The following is a 22974-nucleotide window of genomic DNA, read 5'->3' on the forward strand; positions in this document are numbered from 1 at the left end:
GCATTTGATGATGTCTTGATCAAGTGGCTGCAGCAGGGGCGTAGTGTTAGGAGGCAGGAACATCGTCAGCAAAGCAGAGAGATTGGAGATGGCCAGGAGCATTGTCAATTATGAGGAGAGCCTTGAATGGCAGCCCCTTCTCTTCGAGGTATTTCTTCACTTCAGGAATGAAGCACTGGTGGAACCATTCCAAGAACAAGATCGCTGTCACCCAAACCTTCTTGTTCTGTTGCCAGAACACAGCCAACACAATATTTTGTTTTTGTTCTTAAGGGCCCGGGGGTTGTTTGCTCAGTAGACGAGTCCTGGCTTGATCATGCGACTGGCTGTGTTGCCACATAGCACCAGAGTAAGGCAATCTTTCCAGGCCTTGAACCCTGGGGCCTGCTGGGCACTCTTATGGATGTAGGTATGATTGGGCATCTTCTTCCAGAACAAGCCCGTTTCATCACAATTGAAGACTTGCCTTTCTCTTCTATTGAGTTTCTTGAGCTCCTCTGGGAACGCTGCTGTGGCCTCGGCATTAGCCGATACCAATTCTCCCGTGATCTTTACGTTCTTGAGGCTGTCGCGCTTTACATAGCCAGCCAGCCATCCCTTACTAGCCTTAAACTCTTTTCTCTCACTCTCATCAACCCCATCACAGTAGTGCTCATAGAGACCAAGAGCTTTTTCACGTATAATTTGGTCATTGACAGGGATATGCTTCTGTGACATGTCCTCTAGCCACACACTTAATGATTTCTCAGTCTTCGCAAGCACTTTATCACGAACCAGAGAGACCATTTTTGCCGTTGTAGGGGCAGCACCAACACTTCCATGAATTTTAGCTTCTTTCTGCTTTATTGTGCGAATGCTCGATTCATTCTTACCGACCTTGCGGCCCTCTTCGGAATATGGCATGCCACTTTTCAAAAGATCTACTATTTCTACTTTCTCGGTGAGAGATAACACTTTACGCTCCCTCTTAGCCTTTGAGGAATTGCTTTGACCACCTAATTGCTTTTTAGGAGCCATTTTTGCATAGGAACAAAGCAGTGCACGAATGAGACGCGAGGCGAATAATGCTTGAACAAGTGATTAAAGAGCACTTCTGGGTTTTCTCGATTCACGGTTGGTTGAATTCGCGCATGCGGAATTCGCAGATAAGGAGGGCCGACTGTACCAGGATGCATCTCATCAGGTCCAGGGACTTGTCCACTTTTAGGCCCATGTACTAATAAGATTACTTTTCATTTGGTTATATTTTTAATATTATTTCATTACTACATGCATAAGATAAATTTGAACAACCTTCAGCATTCAAAGCCTGAGGCTGCTGATACTGTTATCACATAATTAAATGAAACCCAACTTCATAAAGACATTACTACATTAATAAAAAACAGTAAAAGTGCAAATGTAAATTGAAAAAATTGAAACTTACCTCCATATACTTCAGATGTAGATGCTAATAGGAGGCGTGCACCAACACGTTTTGCTAATCCTGTAGAAGAAATTCACACTTCTTTAATTGTCGAGCAAACAGAAATTTATTCTATGTTATTGACTGGTACCAGCTGTTTGTCCCACTCTCATCAGGGAAGAGGCTTCACAGCATCCACTTACTTCCCCCAGGTCGTCAAGCTGATCAACACCTCCGCCTGTTACCCACCACATCACCCTACATATGCATTACCCAGCACTATTTAAATATGTATACACATTGTGTACATAAAGATTGTGTGTATATTGTATTTTATAAAATTGCTTCTATATTTGTAGTTTTTTATTGAATTATTTATGCTTAATTGTTTTTTTAAAATACTGCATCATATCTGCTCTCCTTTACACTTGTGTACTGAAGAATGAAGAACAATTTTGAATCTTGAATCTTAAGTGTTCAGAAGATATACAGGTGTCCCTCCCCCACCTTTACAAAGGTACAGCGTTCCTATGAAACCTTTCTTAAGCCAAAATGCTGTAAAGCAGGGATCTCCCAGTGGCCGCACATTTTAATACCACATCCCATTCCCATTCTGATATGTCTAACCATGGCCTCCTCTATTGTCAAAATGAATCCAAACTCAGGTTGGAGAAACAACACCTTATATACCGGCTGGGTAGCCTCCAACCTGATGGCATGAACACTGACTTCTCTAACTTCTGTTAATGCCCCTCCTCCCCTTCTTACCCCATCCCTGACATATTTAGTTGTTTGCCTGTTCTCCATCCCCCTCTGGTGCTCCCCCCCTTTCTTTCTCCTGAGGCCTCCCGTCCCATGATCCTTTCCCTTCTCTAGCTCTGTATCACTTTCGCCAATCACCTTTCCAGCTCTTAGCTTCATCCCACCCCCTCCGGTCTTCTCCTATCATTTCGCATTTCCCCCTCCCCCCACTACTTTCAAATTTCTTACTATCTTTCCTTTCGGTTCGTCCTGACGAAGGGTCTCTGCCCGAAACGTCAACAGCGCCTCTCCCTATAGATGCTGTCTGGCCTGCTGGGTTCCACCAGCATTTTGTGTGTGTAACCATTAATTTATATGGGAAAAATTTTCTTAAAAGCGAAAATCCTCTTTGTAATGTGAAAACAGGTTACTAATGTAGGTCTTTTGTAAAAGCGAAGTGGCGTAAAGCTAACATTCGTAAAGTGGGGGACACCTGTAGTATTTTGTTCAACTTCTACTCAAAGTATAAGACCACATGATTTCCCAAAAGGACTGACATAGCCTTATTGCATTTTCTTTACTAAAAAGTATATCATTGTTTTAAGAAACATGGTAAGTAATCACAAGATTTCTATGATTATGACTTGACGGTCTACTTTCACAATATTAGTTGAAAAATTAACTAGCATAAATTTTCTCCTCTCTAAAGCAGTGATATGGTTTAGCTTAAAGTGCACTGGAGCTACTGCTGAAATAATGCATTTCTTTCAAAAATATTCATACCTCAAAATAAAACCACGCATACTCTTGATTCTCCTAACTTCAAAGTAAAATCATAATACCCAACACAGAGCATTGGGACTTGATTATATGTATCCAGTTCAGTTGGGTAAAGTACCTATTTCGCTACATTTGATGTTAGGCAGGTCACATCAGGTCAGCCTGTGCAACATCAGTTGCATTCAGTATATTTACCTCCGAACGATTAGTTTAATATTACTGCACATACCTGACTAAAAGCAATTTTCATGCAGTACAGCATTTTTTATTTTTTATTAATACCTCAAGGTTAGATTGAGGTATTAATAAAAAAAAGAGTATATGCAAGAATGGATCAACTTCAGATTGGCCTTAATCAAGCTGGGTTTTCAAGTCATGTCCTCTTCAAATCAATGAGAACATACTGGTACTCACCACTAGCACTGCAATATCTTGACAAGCAACATTTGTCTGGTTTGCACAGCAGTCCACAAACTCTTTGGTCAAATTTAAATCAGTATAATGCCCAATTTTAGTTGGGCCTGGAACAGACGTTGCTCCCCAAGTGGGCCACTCTAAAGTTTCAAACCTAGAAATCTGATTATTAAATACTGGGATTTCTTTTCTCCCCCCTCACCTCTTCATAAGTCATATATTTCTCACATTTATGCATTTCTCTTGCCCTCTGCCCAAACAGGCAAGCTGCGATACAAAATTTAATATTTCCACAATGAGTCACAACAGAAGCTGGTCTGAACAACAGGATTGAGTTACGAGGGAGTCAGGATGAGCCCGCCTTGCTCACTGCCGGGAAGATCTGTCCAGTTATACCATGTGGCCCTTTTTAAAAAAAAAATCAATGCTAATATACAGTACATGCATTCTAGCCAGCCTTTTTTTAAAAACTTTAATTTACTGCTTTCAAGTGAGGTCAGATTGCCCAGAGTCAGGTCATATTTGACAGATTTACAACTAGTAGGCTATTTAACAGTAAATGGCATCAGAGTCCACTGAAGATTTCTCCATTCCCAATTCAGGACCTAACTGTTAATCGTGGTGTGCCCATTATCATATGGATCATCCTCAAATAATTAACAGAATGAGGAATCTGGATCTTTTTCATGCGATAAACTAACAAGGGAATTTTATTTCAACTTGCACAGAGCTAATCAAATAATAAAATCTAATTTTAGTTTCTTTTTAAATGCTATACATAGAACAATATAAAGTTTGCACCATAAAATCAAGATTAAGGTGAAAATGAAAAAATAAGGAATTGATTTATTAAATTTGAAACTAGAGAATTTAGAAACATTATTTTTATTTATCTATTTAGAGGTACAGTGAAGAACAGGCTCTTTCAAGACAATGACCAATTAACCTACTAACTAGTACATCTTTGGACTGTGTGAAGAAACCAGAGCATTTTAATTGAAGGAAATGACTGCTCATGACCTTTTCAAGTTTGGGTAGGTTGTTATTTAATGGTAGTAAGTCTTGATTAGATATTACAATTCAATCTTAAATCATTCAATATGACTTAACATTTGTAATGTTATTTACAAAAATAGCATGCAAAATCCCTGATTCTACATTGATTGCAGTTGAATTACCACTGAAAGCAGTAGATTTCCATGTTTATTTGTACATGTGTAAATACCAGAAGTTCAGTTCTTCTTAGAGTAATAATATGGACACCAGAAATTTTGCAATTATTGCAGCAATACTTTAAAAGCATACTGCTTATGATGTGTTGTTTTTCCCCTATTAAACAAAATCTAGTGCCAGGACAGGTTTGCCACCCTATGTTTGACAAAAAAGTTTATTGCATTAAGTTCGATCAAATTTTCAACTGAACACGAAAATATTTTATCTCTCAACTTTTGTTCAGCAAACAAAGGTACAAATCGATAACAAAACATTGACACTTGCTTAAAAGTAATAAAGTATTTTCACATTCTATTACAGCATTCTATAAAAATCTCATCCAGTTTTATGCAAGACATTTCTGTATAAACAAAACATTTGATATATTTTGATGTTTTAAGAATTTAAAGTGAACAAGTAATCTTACCCAACATGTTTAATGTCCCAATTGTATTTGTCTTCAGTGTCTTGATTGGATTATACATATAATTTGGAGGAGATGCTGGTGAAGCCAGATGATAAATCTGATCCACTATTTAAAATATAAATTAATGATAAAGGTAAACTCAGGGATATATTTAGCAATACCCCTTCCTCATTTGTAAAAACAATTTAATTCAAAGTTGTAAATTACTCATCTCATCTTTTCCTATCAATGATCATATTTACGTTTCCCATCAAGAAAACAAGCAAGTCTTATGCAGCAATGTAAAGAAGTGGAATCCAATAAATTTATAAATAAGGTTGACTATTTTTGAAAGCTGATGGAAAATGTAAGCTAATTCCTAGTAACATCAAATTATTCTTAGAATTTGCTTTATAAATCCAAATATGCCACCTCAAAAATCATTAACTGCCTCCCTCTGCACTGTATCCTTTGCTCCAGCCTGACCACAGTAAAAATTTTCCAGTGAAAGTCTGGCTCTCACCACCTCAATACGGCCAACACTGTGGATGCATTGTCTCAGCACAGACAGACAGCTGGACTTTCATATCTAACAAGTGAGACCTTGTTCCCCCAGATACTTGGGAAGAAGTGTTAAAAATAAGAAAAGTTTTGGTTTACATTTAAAAAACATTAAAAGAAACATATAGACCCACATAAAAGCAATTAAAATCCCAAGACCTTAAATTAATAAAAACATGTCTACTAATATTTCTCCCAGTTGTCAGTGTCCCATTCGCAAGACCAAGGGCTGTTGAACTTGCACTATTTAACCCAGCACAAGCTGATTTTACAGCCTGGGTGCTAGGTAGTCCCACTGGACTCCATAAGGAGCCACTGAAAAAGCAGAGGGGCAGCTGTCAGAACAGAAGATGGATGTCACTGCTCATAATAATCAAGTCTAGCAGTGGAAACAGGGACGTTTGCAAAGATACACAACTAAATCCTGGCATTAGCAGCAACATCAGAACAGAATATATATTTTATGTCAATCTGTCACAAACTACTTTAAGGTCAATTTATTTTAAACCAAAGTGTCAAGTGCAACTTGACTGAACATATTATGCAAGTGAACTTCCCTCAAATACCCCTTTCATCTACATTCTCAAAACATTCAAAATCTTAAAATCTCATTTTCCACCTTTCCCATAACTCAAATTTCATACACAACATTCATCCACTAAGTTCCTTTGTACAGCATGTTGAAAGTCATGTATATGCATACATACACACGCGTTGCTGAGTTGAATGAATTACAATGGAAGTTAACTGTATTAACATTTTATAATATTTATATTGATATTATTCATAAAGATATTCCAGGTACTTGCAATAAAGGCTCAGAAGGTCATTTTAAAAAAATCCTTAAAAATAAATCATATAGAAATGAAAATAGGTGAATTAAAGATAAAAACAAATATTCCATGAAATGTCAGATTAAAAGCAGCTTCTGCTCCTCTTGTAACTAAAGAGTTTGGAAACTTACTGTCTGGTCTTAACACAAATGTTTTCTATAGTTCATCTGTGTCAAATGCTTATAAATAAACGACCTGAATAAAATGTTTTCTTTTATATAATTATTTGACAACATTGATAAAACAGCATTTTCATAAGATTGGTACAAAGAAATATTGGCATTTCATGAACAACAAATCGTTCAGGAGATTGCGCATTTGTTCTACATTTTGTCTCCGCAACAATATCTGAAGGAGGAAAACAAATTTCTCCATGACATTAGTCTCGCCTTTTCAGAGTCTGAATTTGATATGATGGAGCAAACTTTTGGAATGGACTACACACAGGCTGTCAATGATTGAATACGTTTTCTCCCTTAAGCGGTGGAGTTTAGGGCTACTAAACTGCTTTGTTCTGTACGTTTAAGGCTCAGAAGTAGTTGCTTCTCCACAAATAGGGAATATTTCATTTAGCTTAAAACTCATAAATGGGCAAATTACTCATCATATAGCCAGACTTCTGCAGTCACAATGTTGACATATAATGATGTAACAAGGAAAGTTGAAGAGGATAGCACAGCTCCTGTTGTGCGTATGAACTTCCAAAAAGCTTTTGATTAAATGCCACATGATCAGTATTAGTAATACTAACAATTAATACTTTTTACCTAATTATTATATTTTTCAAATAGTAGTAAATTCAGCAAATAATATATAAAACCGCAATAAACCATAGCTCAAAATTGGGAAAAGGGGGCAGAAAAAGCAAAATAATTATTTTTTTATTCAGAACAATAATGTTAATAAAAACTAATAGTGCAAATTTAAAATGATAGAAATATAAAGGGCTAAACATGTATACATATTTGATGGTGGCGGGTAAATTGTGAAAATTAGAGAAAGGCATATAGGTTACTTTAATTATGACATTGTAGCCATTAGTGAAATTTGGCTACAGGAGGGGCAGGACTGGCAGCTTAATGTTCCAGGATTCCGATGTTTCAGACCTGATAGAGGCAGAGGGATGAAGGGTGGGAGGGTGACATTGCTAGTCAGGGAAAATGTTACAGCAGTGCTCAGGCAGGACAGATTAGAGGGCTTGTCTACCAAGGCCATTTGGGTGGATATGAGAAACAGGAAGGTATGACCACATTAATGGGGTTGTATTATAGACCACCCAATAGTCAGCGAGAATTGAAGGAGCAAATCTGCAGAGAGATAGCAGACAACTGCAGGAAACAAAGTTGTGATAGAAGGGGATTTTAATTTTCCACATATTGATTAGGACCCCCATACTGTTAAAGGTCTAGACGGGTTAGAGTTTCTAAGATGTGTCCAGGAAAGTTTTCTAAATCAATATATGGAGGTACCGACGAGAAAGGATGCAATATTAGATCTCTTATTAGGAAACGAGTTAGGACAGGTGACGGAAGTGTGTGTATGGGAACACATTGGTTCCAGTGATCACAACACCATTAGTTTCAACTTGATCATGGATAAAGTTAGATCTGGTCCTCAGGTTGAGGTTCTAAACTGGAGAAAGGCCAAATTTGAAGAAATGAGAAAGGATCTAAAAAGCGTGGATTGGGACAGGTTGTTCTCTGGCAAGGACGTCATTGGTAAGTGGGAGGCCTTCAAAGGAGAAATTTTGAGAGTGCAGTGTTTGTATGTTCCTGTCAGGATTAAAGGCGAAGTGAATAAGAATAAGGAACCTTGGTTCTCTAGAGATACTGGAACTTTATCAAAGAAGAGTGATATATGACATGTGCAGGAAACAGGGAGCAAATAAGGTACTTGAGGAGTATAAAAAGTGCAAAAAAATACTTAAGAAAGAAATCAGGAGGGCTAAAAGAAGACATGAGGTAGCTTTGGCAGTCAAGGTGAAGGATAATCCAAAGAGCTTCCACAGGTATATTAAGAGCAAAAGGATAGTAAGGGATAAAATTGGTCCTCTTGAAGATCAGAGTGGTCGGCTATGTATGGAACCAAAAGAAATGGGGGAGATCTTAAATGGTTTTTTTGCCTCTGTATTTACTAAGGAAACTGGCATGGCAATCAGGCAAACAAGTAGTGAGGTCATGGAACCTATACAGATTGAAGAGGAGGAGGTGCTTGCTATATTGACGAAAATCAGAGTAGAGAAATTCCCAGGACCTGACTGGGTATTCCCTCGGACCTTGAAGGAGACTAGTTTTGAAATTGCTGGGGCCCTGGCAGATATATTTTAAATGTCGGTATCTACGGGTGAGGTGCCAGAGGATTTGAGGATAGTTCATGTTGTTCCATTGTTTAAAAAAGGCTCTAAATTTAATCCAGGAAATTATAGGCCGGTAAATTTGACATCGGTAGTAGGTATATTATTGGAAGGAGTACAAAGAGATAGGATCTACAAGTACTTAGACAGACTGGGACTTATTAGGGAGAGTTAACACGGCTTTGTGCATGGTATGTCATGCTTAACCAATCTATTAAGAGTTTTTTGAGGAGGTTACCAGGAAAGTGGATGAAGGAAAGGCAGTGGATGTTGTCTACATGGACCTCAGTAAGGCCTTTGACAAGGTCCCGCATGGAAGGTTAGTTAGGAAGATTCAGTCGCTAGGTATACATGGTGAGGTAGTAAATTGGATTAGACATTGGCTGATTGGGAGAAGTCAGACTGTGGTAATGGAGGATTGCTTCTCTGAGTGGAGGCCTGTGACTAGTGGTGTGCCACAGGGATCAATGCTGGGTCCATTGTTATTTGTCATCTATGTGGACAGCAAGGAAGGTTTTCAAAGCTTGCAGAGGGATCTGGACCAGCTGGAAAAATGGGCTGAAAAATGGCAGACGGAGTTTAATACAGACAAGTGTGAGGTATTGCACTTTGGAAGGAAAAACAAAGGTAGAACATACAAGGTAAATGGTTGGGCACTAAGCAGTGCAGTAGAACAGATATAAAATTCCCTAAAAGTGGCGTCACAGGTAGATGGGGTAGTAAAGAGAGCTTTTGATACACTGGCCTTTATAAATCAAAGTATTGAGTATAAGAGTTGGAATGTTATGGTGAGGTTGTATAAGGCATTGGTGAGGCTGAATTTGGAGTATTGTGTGCCGTTTTGGTTACCTAATTACAGGAAGGATATTAATAAGGTTGAAAGAGTGCAGAGAACGTTTACAAGGATGTTGCCGGGACTTGAGAAACTGAGTTACCGAGAAATGTTGAATAGGTTAGGACTTTATTCCCTGGAACGTAGAAGAATGAGTGGAGACTTGATAGAGGCGCATAAAATTATGATGGGTATAGATAGAGTGAATGCAAGCAGGCTTTTTCCACTGAGGCTAGGGGAGAAAAAAACCAGAGGACAAGGGTTAAGGGTGAAGGGGGAAAAGTTTAAAGGGAACATGGGGGGGGGGGGCTTCTTCACACAGAAAGTGGTAGGAGTGTGGAATGAGCTGCCAGATGAAGTGGTAAATGCAGGCTCACTTTTAACATTTAAGAAAAACTTGGACAGGTATGTGGATGAGAGGTGTATGGAGGGATATGGGCCAGGTGCAAGTCAGTGGGATTAGGCAGAAAAATGGTTTGGCACAGCCAAGAAGGGTCAAAAGGCCTGTCTCTGTGCTGTAATGTTCTATGGTTCTATTAGGGGCATTTAAGAGACTCATAGATAGGCACATGGATGATGGAAAAATGGAGGACTATGCAGGAGGGAAGAATCCCATTGATCTCGGAGTAGGTTAAAAGGTTGGCACAACATTGTGGACCAAAGGGCCTGTACTCTTCTACATTCTATGTAGATGCAGAATAATCTGGCAAACAGGTCAAATACATCTAAACTCCTGACTATTCATATCCCAATTTTTACTTCCATTTTCCACCAATTTCTCTTAAAATATTGCAAAGAACTACCCTAAAATAGTGATTTGATTAGCCATTTTTCCACAAAGAAATCCCACAAACATGGATAGATCATAACCTGCCTTCAATATATAATGGTTCCACCACATCATGATTGATTAATTCAAAGTTTTCATGACCAATCCAATGTTCAACATTCCTTTTCCGTCCTGTGAAAAAGTTGTCAACGACAGTTACTTCATGGCCATCCATCATGAGTTTATCAGCAAGATGAGAACCTACAAATCCAGCACCTCCAGTTATCTGCAATAAAAAAAATACATAAATGTAAAAAATAGAATCAAATGTGTTTTTAACTGCATATAAACTCAAGATGTGGTGTCAAGGCTGCTCTTTGATGAGGAGATGCTGGCATGGGGGACACCTAACTGATAGATAGGATGACAGAAAATAAAAGTTCAAAGCGAGATTGACAGACTGGTGACTGAACCCCATTTAATGAGTACACACTTATGTGCAATATGCAAATCAAATCAGACTGTCAGTTAAATTTAGCATGCAAAGTGAATAAATTGTAAAAATGAATTGTTCTCTGTAAATATACTGCAAATATTTACAGTACTTTGTTTCTAACTAAAGAAATGGAAAATTAATAAACCACTATTAAATATAACTTATTAAATACACAACTGTTTTAATGGACAAACAGGATATAAAAAAAGGCAACTTACGAGAATTCGTTTGCGATCCTTTTCAGAAAGGAATTTTACCGGAGGATATTTTTGTAACATACTATTGGAAACAAAAATATTTCTGATTGACTCAATAAATACAAAAAACAACAACCAACAATTAATTCTACATTCTGATTAAGTACCTGTACTTTGAGTATTTTTGTCAGATAATATTGAAGCTCATCTATTAAAATTTACTAAAAATAACAACAGCATATGTAATGAGCACATCACACAAGAACTCCCATTCACAGAAATGAAAGATCAGCCATTTCATTTCTGAATCTTCTTAATAATTAATTTACATTAACGATATCAATTAAAACATCCACCAAAATATCAATCATTTTCCTTACATCTGTAAATCACACTGATGCTTTTTGCAAAGCAGCATGAAAGAACTGCAAAACATTGCTTGTATATAGGTATGTCTGGTTCAGAGGACTGCTAAGGATTGGTGACAAGTTTGAAGAATTACATAGGTGACACTAATAATCAAAACTCAGCCCATCAAAATTGATCTGAAGATTAGAAACATTCTACTAGTCCATAACTCTCAGCAAAACTAAAGGTTAATAATGCAACAAATCATTCATAGATAGTAGGTTAAATGAAAAACAGTTCATGTTTTAAGTCAAAATATTTGAGACATTATGAGAAAGATATCACATTAAAAATTAAATTTTGCCTGAAACATACAAAAAAAAAGCACCAAGCAGTCAAAAAATACCAATCCAAACAAAATTTTTCAAAAATTTAATTTTTAAAGTAATTTAAGATAATTAGAAGTGACATCAAAAGCACATGATAAAAACAAATCTGTTACAATTAGCATAAATTCAGAATAGCATTGGTGGAACATCATTTCAGAACAACGCAAGCTATGTCGTAACTCCCATTTCCAATCAGCATTACTTCTAACATTAAGTGAATTTGCTTCATTCCAGATAGCAGTACAAAATGGAACTTAGATTTACAAAATCCAATTACAGAGTTTTTTTTTTAAAAAAAAGTAGGCCTTTCTGAACAAATGATCTCTGCCAGAATTTATATTCCACAAAAATGCTTTCAGCCTCATTACTTGATTTCAGTTGAAAACACAAAATCTCATTTGGGTAAATGGATTCATTATTTACCTTGTTTCTATTTCTCTAATTTTTTCCTTCAAGGGCATCATAGCCTGAAAAGTGAAAATATGTCAACATCACTTTTAAAATTATGCTCATTCCAGTGTATGAAATGTAATAATTTAAAGAGAAATCTCTAAGCCTTTACTTTAGGCTAAAATTAACAATCAGTATTTTTAAAAAAAATCATATTTCAAAGATTATTCTGTTCAGTGCTCCTGATGCAGCCTCCTCTACAGTGCTGGAACCATCGTAAAGTGGGGGACTGCTTTGTCGAGCACCTCTGCATCATCTGCCACAAGCGTGAATTCCCAATGGCCAAACATTTTAATTCACATTCCCATTCTGACATGTCGGTCCAGGGCCTCCTTTTGTGCCAAGATGAGGCCACCCTCAAAATGGAGGAGTAACACCTTATATTCTGTCTGAGTAGCCTCCAACCTGATTGCATGAATATTGATTTTTTGTTCTGGTAAACAAATTCCCCCCCCCCCCCCCACCAATCCTTTATTCTGACCTTTTACCTCTTCCCACTTGCCTATTAGCCCCCGGGATTCCCCCCACTTCCCTTTTTCCTGTGGTTCACTCTCCTCTCCTACCTGATTCTTCCTTCTTCAGCTCTTGACCTTTCCCACCCAGGTGGCTTTACCTATCACCTAACAACTAGCTTCCTTCTCCTCCCCATACCTTTCTGTTCTAGCATCTCCAACCTTTTTTCTCAGTCCTGAAGAAGGGTCTCAGCCCGAATTGTTGACTATCTATTAATTTCCTTAGATGCTGGCTGACCTGCTGAGAACTTCCAGCATTTTGTGTGTGTTGCTTTGGATTTCTAGTATCTGCAGACTTTCTCGTGTTTAAACTTCAAATGCATTTGTCCTAGTTTCACAACAGTCCAGAATTTTTCAGTTTGTGAACCTAAATGTATTTGCAAAAAACACCTGTTTCACCAGGGTATGAGGCCCACTGCTACCCTCACTTGGTTTAGCCCACCCGTCAAAGCGGTGTACCAGTGTGGCCACTATTGCATGCAACAGCTACTTGGAGCTCAGTGAGAGCCGAGTGTTCAGTAGGGACCAAAGATGGGTAAACTGCCCCAGGATGGACACAACAAGTCCCTTCAACTAAGGTACTACCGCTCTCTGAACACCCCACATATGGCAGCAAATACTGGATGAATTCCTCCCATCAATAATAACTATTAGGAACTAACGCAGTTTTATAGTACTGTAGGAATATAGGTAGTGTTCTAATTTATTCTGTAGTTCATTTAAATTCATAATTTATTACTCAGTTAAATGGTAGTTTGTCTTTTTTATACCTTAGTTATTTCCATGAAACTTCAGCTAATTGTAGCAGCTGCTCAATTGGGCCAAAATGCAGTGCTCTTTAATTATAACCATATAACAATTACAGCACAGAAACAGGCCATCTCGGCCCTTCTAGTCCGTGCCGAACGCTTACTTTCACCTAGTCCCACTGACCCACACTCAGCCCATAACCCTCCATTCCTTTCCTGTCCATATACCTATCCAACTTTACTTTAAATGACAATACCGAACCTGCCTCTACCACTTCTACTGGAAGCTCATTCCACACAGCTACCACTCTCTGAATAAAGAAATTCCCCCTCGTGTTACCCTTAAACTTTTGCCCCCTAACTCTCAACTCATGTCCTCTTGTTTGAATCAAATTAACTGGAATCCACTGTATATTTTAAGAATCATATGCACTAATATTTTATTTTGATTTTCACTCACAAACAATATGGCATTTCCTACTGCTTTGCATTCATGAGTTATTCCTATGATAATCCTGGGCTTTGGAAGGAAAGATTTATTCTGAAGCTCTTCATTTAACTTATTTAGGAGCTCTCAAAGATCAGGTAAATCAGTGTGAAGAGAAAAGCCGTAAATTTCAACTTTTAAGTCATCACTTTCTTTAAAGTTGCAGGTAGTAATTCGAGTGATCCTTACTAGTACAGTATATCAGGCCAAGACTACAGCTGCAAATGTGCTAGAACAAACTGAAGAACCAACAGCATCACACTCAAAGAAGAAATGGCCACATCAGGATTCTAGAGTCATGTATAGCAGACAAAAGGTCACTTTGAAAGCTCTTTGGTTTTATTACCAAAGCAGAGAATTTTTTTTTAAAAAGGCAAATAGACACCAATGGGGGCATTAATATGAAATATGAGCTTTTTGTCAGAATAGCATAATCAGTTATTAAGTCTTATCAAATCACCAATTCCAAATTAACTTAAACAACTGGAGTACAGAGAATCTATCAAGCATTAGGGAGAGTTAATGCAGCAAGGTCAGCATACTTTGTGGGACGCCCAAGTTCTGACCACAGCACTGACATTGAATTTTGTGTCACACTTCTTAAATCATACTTCCATTCTGAGCTGTCTTGTAACAAGGTCATAAGCAAACTTGAGGATATGGGTACTGTAGTCTTCTAGACTCAATAAAAAAATACAGTTTGCATCAGAAGTGGACAATTCCACCCGCTGTAGGTTATCCAGCCATACCATTGCCTCATTTTTTCAATTGGTACTGGGCATCACCCACATCTCTGCATTTCAGTTCTACCCTCCTTTATTTCCTCTACCTTCTTTCCCTCATTTCTTTAGTTAATGTTCACATGTAAGCACTCTAATTTCACCATCAGCCAAATGACTTAATCCATAGCTAATCCACATAGCCTTACCCCAGCAGAGATACTACATTCATCCATTGATCCACTGGGGCTGAGGAGAGCAAGAAGGGGGCATGAGAAGGCCTTGGCGAGTAGGGTAAAGGAAAACCCCCAAGGCATTCTTCAATTATGTGAAGAACAAAAGGCTGATAGGAGTGAAGAAAGGACCAATTAGAGATAAAGGTGGGAAGATGTGCCTCGAGGCTGTGGAAGTGAGCGAGGTCCTCAATCAATACTTCTCTTCGGTATTCACCAATGAGAGGGAACTTGATGACAGTGAGGACAATATGAGTGAGGTTGACGTTCTGGAGCATGTTGATATTAAGGGAGAAGAGGTGTTGGAGTTGTTATAATACATTAGGATGATAAGTCCCTGGGGCCTGATGGAATATTCCCCAGGCTGCTCCATGAGGCGAGGGAAGAGATTGCTGAGCCTCTGGCTAGGATCTTTATGTCCTCGTTGTCCACGGGAATGGTACCGGAGGATTGGACGGAGGCGAATGTTGTCCCCTTGTTCAAAAAAGGTAGTAGGGATAGTTCGGGTAATTGCAGACCAGTGAGCCTTACATCTGTGGTGGGAAAGCTGTTGGAAAAGATTCTTAAGAGATAGAATCTATGGGCATTTAGAGAATCATGGTCTGATCAGGGACAGTCAGCATGGCTTTATGAAGGGCAGATCGTGTCTAACAAGCCTGATAGAGTTCTTTGAGGATGGTGACCAGGCATATAGATGAGGGTAGTGCAGTGGATGTGATCTACATGGATTTTAGTAAGGCACTTGACAAGGTACCACATGGTAGGCTTATTCAGAAAGTCAGAAGGCATGGGATCCAAGGAAGTTTGGCAAGGTGGATTCAGAATTGGCTTGCCTGCAGAAGGCAGAGGGTCGTGATGGAGGGAGTACATTCGGATTGGAGGGTTGACAAGGATCAATTCTGGGACCTCTACTTTTCGTGATTTTTATTAATGACCTAGATGTGGGGGTAGAAGGGTGGGTTGGCAAATTTGCAGACGACATAAAGGTTGGAGGTGTTGTGGATAGTGTTGAGGATTGTTGGAGATTGCAGAGAGACATTGATAGGATGCAGAAGTGGGCTGAGAAGTGGCAGATGGAGTTCAACCCAGAGAAGTATAAGGTGGTACACTTTGGAAGGACAAACTCCAAAGCAGAGTACAAAGTAAATGGCAGAATACTTGGAAGTATGGGGAAGCAGAGGGATATGGGGGTACACGCCCAGAGATCCCTGAAAGTTGCCTCACAGGTAGATAGGGTGGTTAAGAAAGCTTATGGAGTGTTAGCTTTCATAAGTTGAGGGATAGAGTCTAAGAGTCGCAGGGTAATGCTGCAGCTCTATAAAACTCCGGTTAGGACATACTTGGGAGTGCTGTGTCCAGTTCTGGTCGCCTCACTATAGGAAGGATGTGGAAGCATTGGAAAGGGTACAGAGGAGATTTACCAGGATGCTGCCTGGTTTTGAAAGTATGCATTATGGTCAGAGATTAAGGAGCTAGGGCTTTACTCTCTAGAGAGGAGGAGGATAAGAGGAGACATGATAGAGGTGTACAAGATACTAAGAGGAATAGACAGAGTGGACAGCCAGTGCCTCTTCCCCAGGGCACCACTGCTCAATACAAGAGGACATGGCTTTAAGGTAAGGGATGGAAAGTTCAAGGGGGATATTAGAGGAAGGTTTTTTTACTCAGAGTGGTTGGTGCGTGGAATGCACTGCCTGAGTCAGTGGTGGAGGCAGATACACTAGTGAAGTTTAAGAGACTACTAGGCAGGTATATGGAGGAATTTAAGGTGGGGGATATATGGGAGGCAGGGTTTAAGGATTAGCACAACATTGTGGGCCAAAGGACCTGTACTGTACTGTACTATTCTATGTTCTATCCCACCCCCACTACAACTTGAAATCAACTTATTCCTCTTGTTCCCCTTTCCCAGTTCTTTTGCAGAGTATTTGGTCTGAAATGTTAACTCTGCTTCCCTTTCCACAGACGCTGTCCAACCAACATAGTATTTTCAACTTTTTTCTTTGCTTTTATTTCAGGTTTTGACACACCATTCTTGCTAAAGCAACCTGAAATGAATTCTACAATTCTTTTTTAAGTTACAATCAAAAATTACCAGTTTAGTAACAATTTGTTTTAGGAGGATAATAATTGAAAATAATCCGGTCAGCACTTCAATCTGCAAATTGCTCTAGTTTCCAGAAACTCTCAAAAGAAAAAGGGATAGCCAATGGCTGGCATATTATATCACCACCAACATTTAAATGAGTACTTTTAAAAAATAAGACCTTCAGAGGCACAAACCAGAGCACAATGGTCAATCTTCTTTGATCAGTACAGTTTAATTTGAACAAAGTGTTCTACTTTAACTTAAAAAATAATAGAACGTGATTAAACTGACCTCTTCTATTTTCCTCTCAATTTTTTGTTCTCCTTCTTCTTGCAATGATCTGTCACAAGAGAAAAATTGAAACAATAATATAAATGTAGGTAATGAAAGAAAATATAGGGCATTCCAGTTAATTGGGTCATTGGTTAATCAGGGCAGCCACTTATTTGGGACAACTCTGAAAAAATAAAAACTATTCGAGAAAATACCCGAATTCGCTTTGCTGTCTTGGGACACTGCTGCTGCTCAACTGAGACAGGAGACTGTAACCAAGCAGATTTTCATTTGTGTTAGTTCACATGCACTTGTGTGGTAGTGGAAACTCCACTGTGCTTACAGTGAACAATTTTTAAATAGCTTCAGTTGTGTGTTTTTGTTTTCAAAAAGCTGTGATTTTTGTTACTGATAGTTGGCAAAAAATAAGCAGTAGGACAATTTAGAACTGTTTTAATCTCTGCGGTTTCAAGGATTCAGGCTTGGAGATGCTAGAATGGCCGGGAGTGAAAATGAAATGATTTCCCTATTTCAATGAGTTAGGAGCTATGAAGAATCTAAAGGTATCAACAATTATCTTTAATTTTTACAATGAAAACAAAGACTTATAGGATGCAATCATCAAAAGCATGGTATGAAAGCAGTCAATTATCTGCACTTTTGGCGTCAGTGCTGATTTTGTTCATTCAATCAAAAGAACATAGCAGCATACACTGGATGAATTTTTCTGTCAATAACTATTAAGAACTAATATTCAGTTTTATAGTATTGTAGTAATATTGGTGGTGTTCTAAATTGTTCTGTATTTCATGTAAATACAATCTGTTACTCAGTTACACCTTTTTAAGCCATTTTATCTACTTCCATGAAACTTCGGCTAATTGGGGCAGTTGCTTAACTGGACAAAACTTTACTGGACCTGATGTGTTCCAATTAACCAGAATCCTCTGTACTCAGCAGGTTAGGGAGCATCAGTGGAAAGAAACCCAAGTTAATTGCGACAGAGACTCCCAGATGGTTTGTTGCCTCCCAGGTGCCTGGGTCAGGGATGTCTCTGACCGCGTGCACAGCATTCTGAAGTGGGAGGGTGAGCAGCCAGATGTCATGGTACACATCAGTACCATGGAAGAAAGAGTGAGGAGGTCCTGAAGTGTGAGTATAGAGAGCTTGGGAGGAAGTTAAAAAGCAGGACCTCGAGGGTGGTAATCTCAGAACTGCTACCTATGCCACATGCCAGTGAGAGTAAGAATAAGATGCTATGGAGGATGAACACGTGGCTGAGGAACTGGTGTAGGGGGCAGGGTTTCAGATTTCAGAATCACTTGGACCTCTTCTGGGGCAGGTGGGACCTGTACAAGAGAGACAGGTTACACCTGAACTACAGAGGGACCAATATCCTCATGGGGAGGTTTGTTAGTGATATTGGGGGTGGGGGGGGGGATTTTAACTAGATTTGCAGGGGGATGGGAACCATAGTGGAGTGGGGGTGAAAATAAATGATATTAAAGTTTCATGCAAAGTCACAAATAGAAGGGTTGTGTGTGGTGGTAATAATCTTCTGAGGTGTGTCTATTTCAATGTGAGGAGTATTGTGGGGAAGGCAGATGAGCTGAGGGCGTGGATTGACATGTGGAATTATGACATTGTAGCCATTAGTGAAACTTGGCTACAGGAGGGGCAGGACTGGCAACTTAATATTCCAGGGTTCCGATGTTTCAGATGTGATAGAGGCAGAGGGATGAAGGGTGGGAGGGTGACATTGCTAGTCAGGGAAAATGTTACAGCAGTGCTCAGGCAGGACAGATTAGAGGGCTTGTCTACTGAGGCCATATGGGTGGAGCTGAGAAACAGGAAAGGTATGACCACATTAATGGGGTTGTATTATAGACCACCCAATAGTCAGCGACAACTGGAGGAGCAAATCGGCAGAGAGATAGCAGACAACTGCAGGAAACAAAGTTGTGATAGTAGGGGATTTTAATTTTCCACATATTGATTGGGACCCCCATACTGTTAAAGGTCTAGACGGGTTAGAGTTTCTAAGATGTGTCCAGGAAAGTTTTCTAAATCAATATATAGAGAGAATGCAATATGAGATCTCCTATTAGGAAACGAGTTAGGACAGGTGACGGAAGTGTGTGTAGGGGAACACAATGGTTCCAGTGATCATAACACTATTAGTTTCAACTTGATGATGGATAAAGTTAGATCTGGCCCTCGGGTTGAGGTTCTAAACTGGAGAAAGGCCAAATTTGAAGAAATGAGATAGGATCTAAAAAATATGGATTAGGACAGGTTGTACTCTGGCAAGGATGTCGTTAGTAAGTGGGAGGCCTTCAAAGGAGAAATTTTGAGAGTGCAGAGTTTGAATGTTCCTGTCAGGATTAAAGGCAAAGTGAATAAAAATAAGGAACCTTGGTTCTCTAGGGATATTGGAACTCTGATAAAGAAGAAAAGAGAGATGTATAACATGTATAGGAAGCAGGGAGCAAATAGGGTACTTGAGGAGTATGAAAAGTGCAAAAAAATACTTAAAGAAATCAGGAGGGCTAAAAGACATGAGGTAGCTTTGGCAGTCAAGGTGAAGGATGATTCAAAGAGCTTCCACAGGTATACTAAGAGCAAAAGGATAGCAAGGGATAAAATTGGTCCTCTTGAAGATCAGAGTGGTTGGCTATGTATGTAACCAAAAGAAATGGGGGAGATCTTAAATGGGTTTTTTGCGTCTGTATTTACTAAGTAAACTGGCATGGACTCAATGGAAATAAGGCAAACAAGTAGTGAGCACAAAGTACACTGCAGATGCTGTAGTCAGATCAACACGTACAAACAAGCTGGATGAACTCAGCAGGTCGGGCAGCATCCATTGAAATCAGGAGTCAACGTTTAGGGCCAAGAAGAATTTCGAAGGGTGATGAAGGGTCTCTGCCTGAAACATTGACTGCTCATTTCAACGGATGCTGCCTGACCTGCTGAGCTCAACCAGCTTGTTTGTATGTGTTGATTAAACAAGTAGTGAGGTCATGGAACCTATACAGATTGAAGAGGAGGAGGTGCTTGCTTTCTTGAGGCAAATCAGAGTAGATAAATCCCCAGGACCTGACAGGGCATTCCCTCGAACCTTGAAGGAGACTAATGTTGAAATTGCAGGGGCCCTGGCAGATATATTTAAAAAGCCAGTATCTACAGGTGAGGTGCTGGAGGATTGGAGGATAGCTCACGTTGTTCCGTTGTTTAAAAAGGGCTCTAAAAGTACTCCAGGAAATTTTAGGCCGGTAAGCTTGACATCGGTAGTAGGTAAATTATTGGAAGGAGTACTAAGAGATAGGATCTACAAGTACTTTGATAGACAGGGACTCATTAGGTCGAGTTAACACGGCTTTCCGCGTGGTCGGTCATGTTTAACCAATCTATTAGAGTTTTTCGAGGAGGTTACCAGGAAAGTGGATGAAGGGAAGGCAGTGGATGTTGTCTACATGGACCTCAGTAAGGCCTTTGACAAGGTCCCGCATGGAAGGTTAGTTAGGAAGATTCAGTCGCTAGGTATACATGGTGAGGTAGTAAATTGGATTAGACATTGGCTGATTGGGAGAAGTCAGACTGTGGTAATGGAGGATTGCTTCTCTGAGTGGAGGCCTGTGATTAGTGGTGTGCCACAGGGATCAGTGCTGGGTCCATTGTTATTTGTCATCTATATCAATGATCTGGATTATAATGTGGGAAACTGGATCAGCAAATTTGCTGATGATACAAAGATTGGAGGTGTAGTGGACAGTGAGGGAGGCTTTCAAAGCTCGCAGAGGGATCTGGACCAGCTGGAAAAATGGGCTGAAAAATGGCAGATGGAGTTTAATACAGACAAGTGTGAGGTATTGCACTTTGGAAGGGAAAACCAAGGTAGAACATACAAGGTAAATGGTAGGGCACTGAGGAGTGCAGTAGAACAGAGGGATCTAGGAATACAGGTACAAAATTCCCTAAAAGTGGCATCACATGTAGATAGGGTAGTAAAGAGAGCTTTGGGTACATTGGCCTTTATAAATCAAAGTATTGAGTAGAAGAGTTGGAATGTTATGGTGAGGTTGTTTAAGGCATTGGTGAGGCCGAAGTTCAGGAAGAATATTAATAAGGTTGAAAGAGTGCAGAGAAGGTTTACAAGGATGTTGCTGGGACTCGAGAAACTGAGTTACAGAGAAATGTTGAATAGGTTAGGACTTTATTCCCTGGAGCATAGTAGAATGAGGGGAGATTTGATAGAGGTATATAAAATTATGATGGGTATAGATAGAGTGAATGCAAGCAGGCTTTTTCCACTGAGGCTAAGGGAGAAAAAAAAACCCAGAGGACATGGGTTAAGGGTGAAGGGGGAAAAGTTTAAAGGGAACATTAGGGGGGGCTTCTTCACACAGAGAGTGGTGGGAGTGTGGAATGAGCTGCCAGATGAAGTGGTAAACGCAGGCTCACTTTTAACATTTAAGAAAAACTTGGACAGGTACATGGATGAGAGGTGTATGGAGGGATATGGTCCAGGTGCAGGTCAGTGGGACTAGGCAGAAAAAACGTTCGGCATAGCCAAGGGCCAAAAGGCCTGATTCTGTGCTGTAATGTTCTATGGCTAATAAAAATGTTGATGCACCTATATCAAAACCAGCTGGTTTTGACAAACCAGAAAAGCTGGATATCAAAAATGGTTGAATTCAATGTTGAGCTTGAGGGCTATAATGTACCCAATATGAAGGCAAGATGTTCTTCTCTGAGCTTATGTTGGGTTTCATTTGAGCAACACAAGAACCAAACACAGAAATCACAGTGGAAGTGAGATGGAAAATTTAAGTGACAGACAACTGAGCACCTCAAGGGCCATAACATGTAAGAGTAGAATTACAAACAACACACACAAAATGCTGGTGGAACACAGCAGGCCAGGCAGCATCTATAAGGAGAAGTACTGTCGATGTTTCGGGCCGAGACGCTTCGTCAGGACTAACTGAAAGGAAAGATAATAAGAGATTTGAAAGTAGTGGGGGTAGGGGGAAATGTGAAATGATAGGAGAAGACCAGAGGAGGTGGGATGAAGCTAAGAGCTGGAAAGGTGATTGGCGAAAGTGATACAGAGCTGGAGAAGGGAAAGGATCATGGGACGGGAGGCCTCGGGAGAAAGAAAGGTGGGGGGGGGGGGGGGGGAGCACCAGAGGGAGATGGAGAACAGGCAAACAACTAAATATGTCAGGCATGGGGTAAGAAGGGGAGGAGGGGCATTAACATAAGTTAGAGAAGTCAATGTTCATGCCATCAGGTTGGAGGCTACCCAGCCGGTATATAAGGTGTTGTTCCTCCAACCTGAGTTTAGATTCATTTTGACAGTAGAGGAAGCCATGGATAGACGTATCAGAATGGGAATGGGACATGGAATTAAAATGTGTGGCCACTGGGAGATCCTGCTTTCTCTGGTGGACCAAGCGTATGTGTCCAGCGAAATGGTCTCCCAGTCTGCGTCGGGTCTCACCAAAATATAAAAAGGCCACATCGGGAGCACCGGACGCAGTATACCAGACCAGCAGACTCACAGGTGAAGTGTCGCCTTACCTGCAAGGACTGTCTGAGGCCCTGAATGGTGGTGAGGGAGGAAGTGTAAGGGCAGGTGTAGCACTTTTTCCGCTTACAAGGATAAGTGCCAGGAGGGAGATCGGTGGGAAGGGATGGGGGTGAACGAGTGGACAAGAGAG

At 39.8% G+C, this 22974-nt stretch overlaps 1 protein-coding gene across 4 annotated transcripts in view; it reads right to left on the minus strand.

Annotated features, from left to right (window-relative positions):
• Window positions 1-22974, minus strand: part of uxs1 (UDP-glucuronate decarboxylase 1) — a 101774-nt gene that overhangs the window by 66181 nt on the left and 12619 nt on the right. For all 4 annotated transcript variants that reach the window (XM_073043554.1, XM_073043553.1, XM_073043556.1 and 1 more), the window contains 6 exons: window positions 17267-17315; window positions 12160-12203; window positions 11021-11081; window positions 10412-10592; window positions 4980-5084; window positions 1427-1486 (listed from right to left, as the gene is read on the minus strand). In XM_073043554.1, coding sequence (XP_072899655.1) covers window positions 1427-1486; window positions 4980-5084; window positions 10412-10592; window positions 11021-11081; window positions 12160-12203; window positions 17267-17315 — 500 coding nt within the window. The remainder of the gene's footprint in view (window positions 1-1426; window positions 1487-4979; window positions 5085-10411; window positions 10593-11020; window positions 11082-12159; window positions 12204-17266; window positions 17316-22974) is intronic.

The sequence above is a fragment of the Hemitrygon akajei genome, chromosome 4 (genome assembly GCF_048418815.1).
Source record: "Hemitrygon akajei chromosome 4, sHemAka1.3, whole genome shotgun sequence".
Taxonomy (NCBI): Eukaryota; Metazoa; Chordata; class Chondrichthyes; order Myliobatiformes; family Dasyatidae; genus Hemitrygon; species Hemitrygon akajei.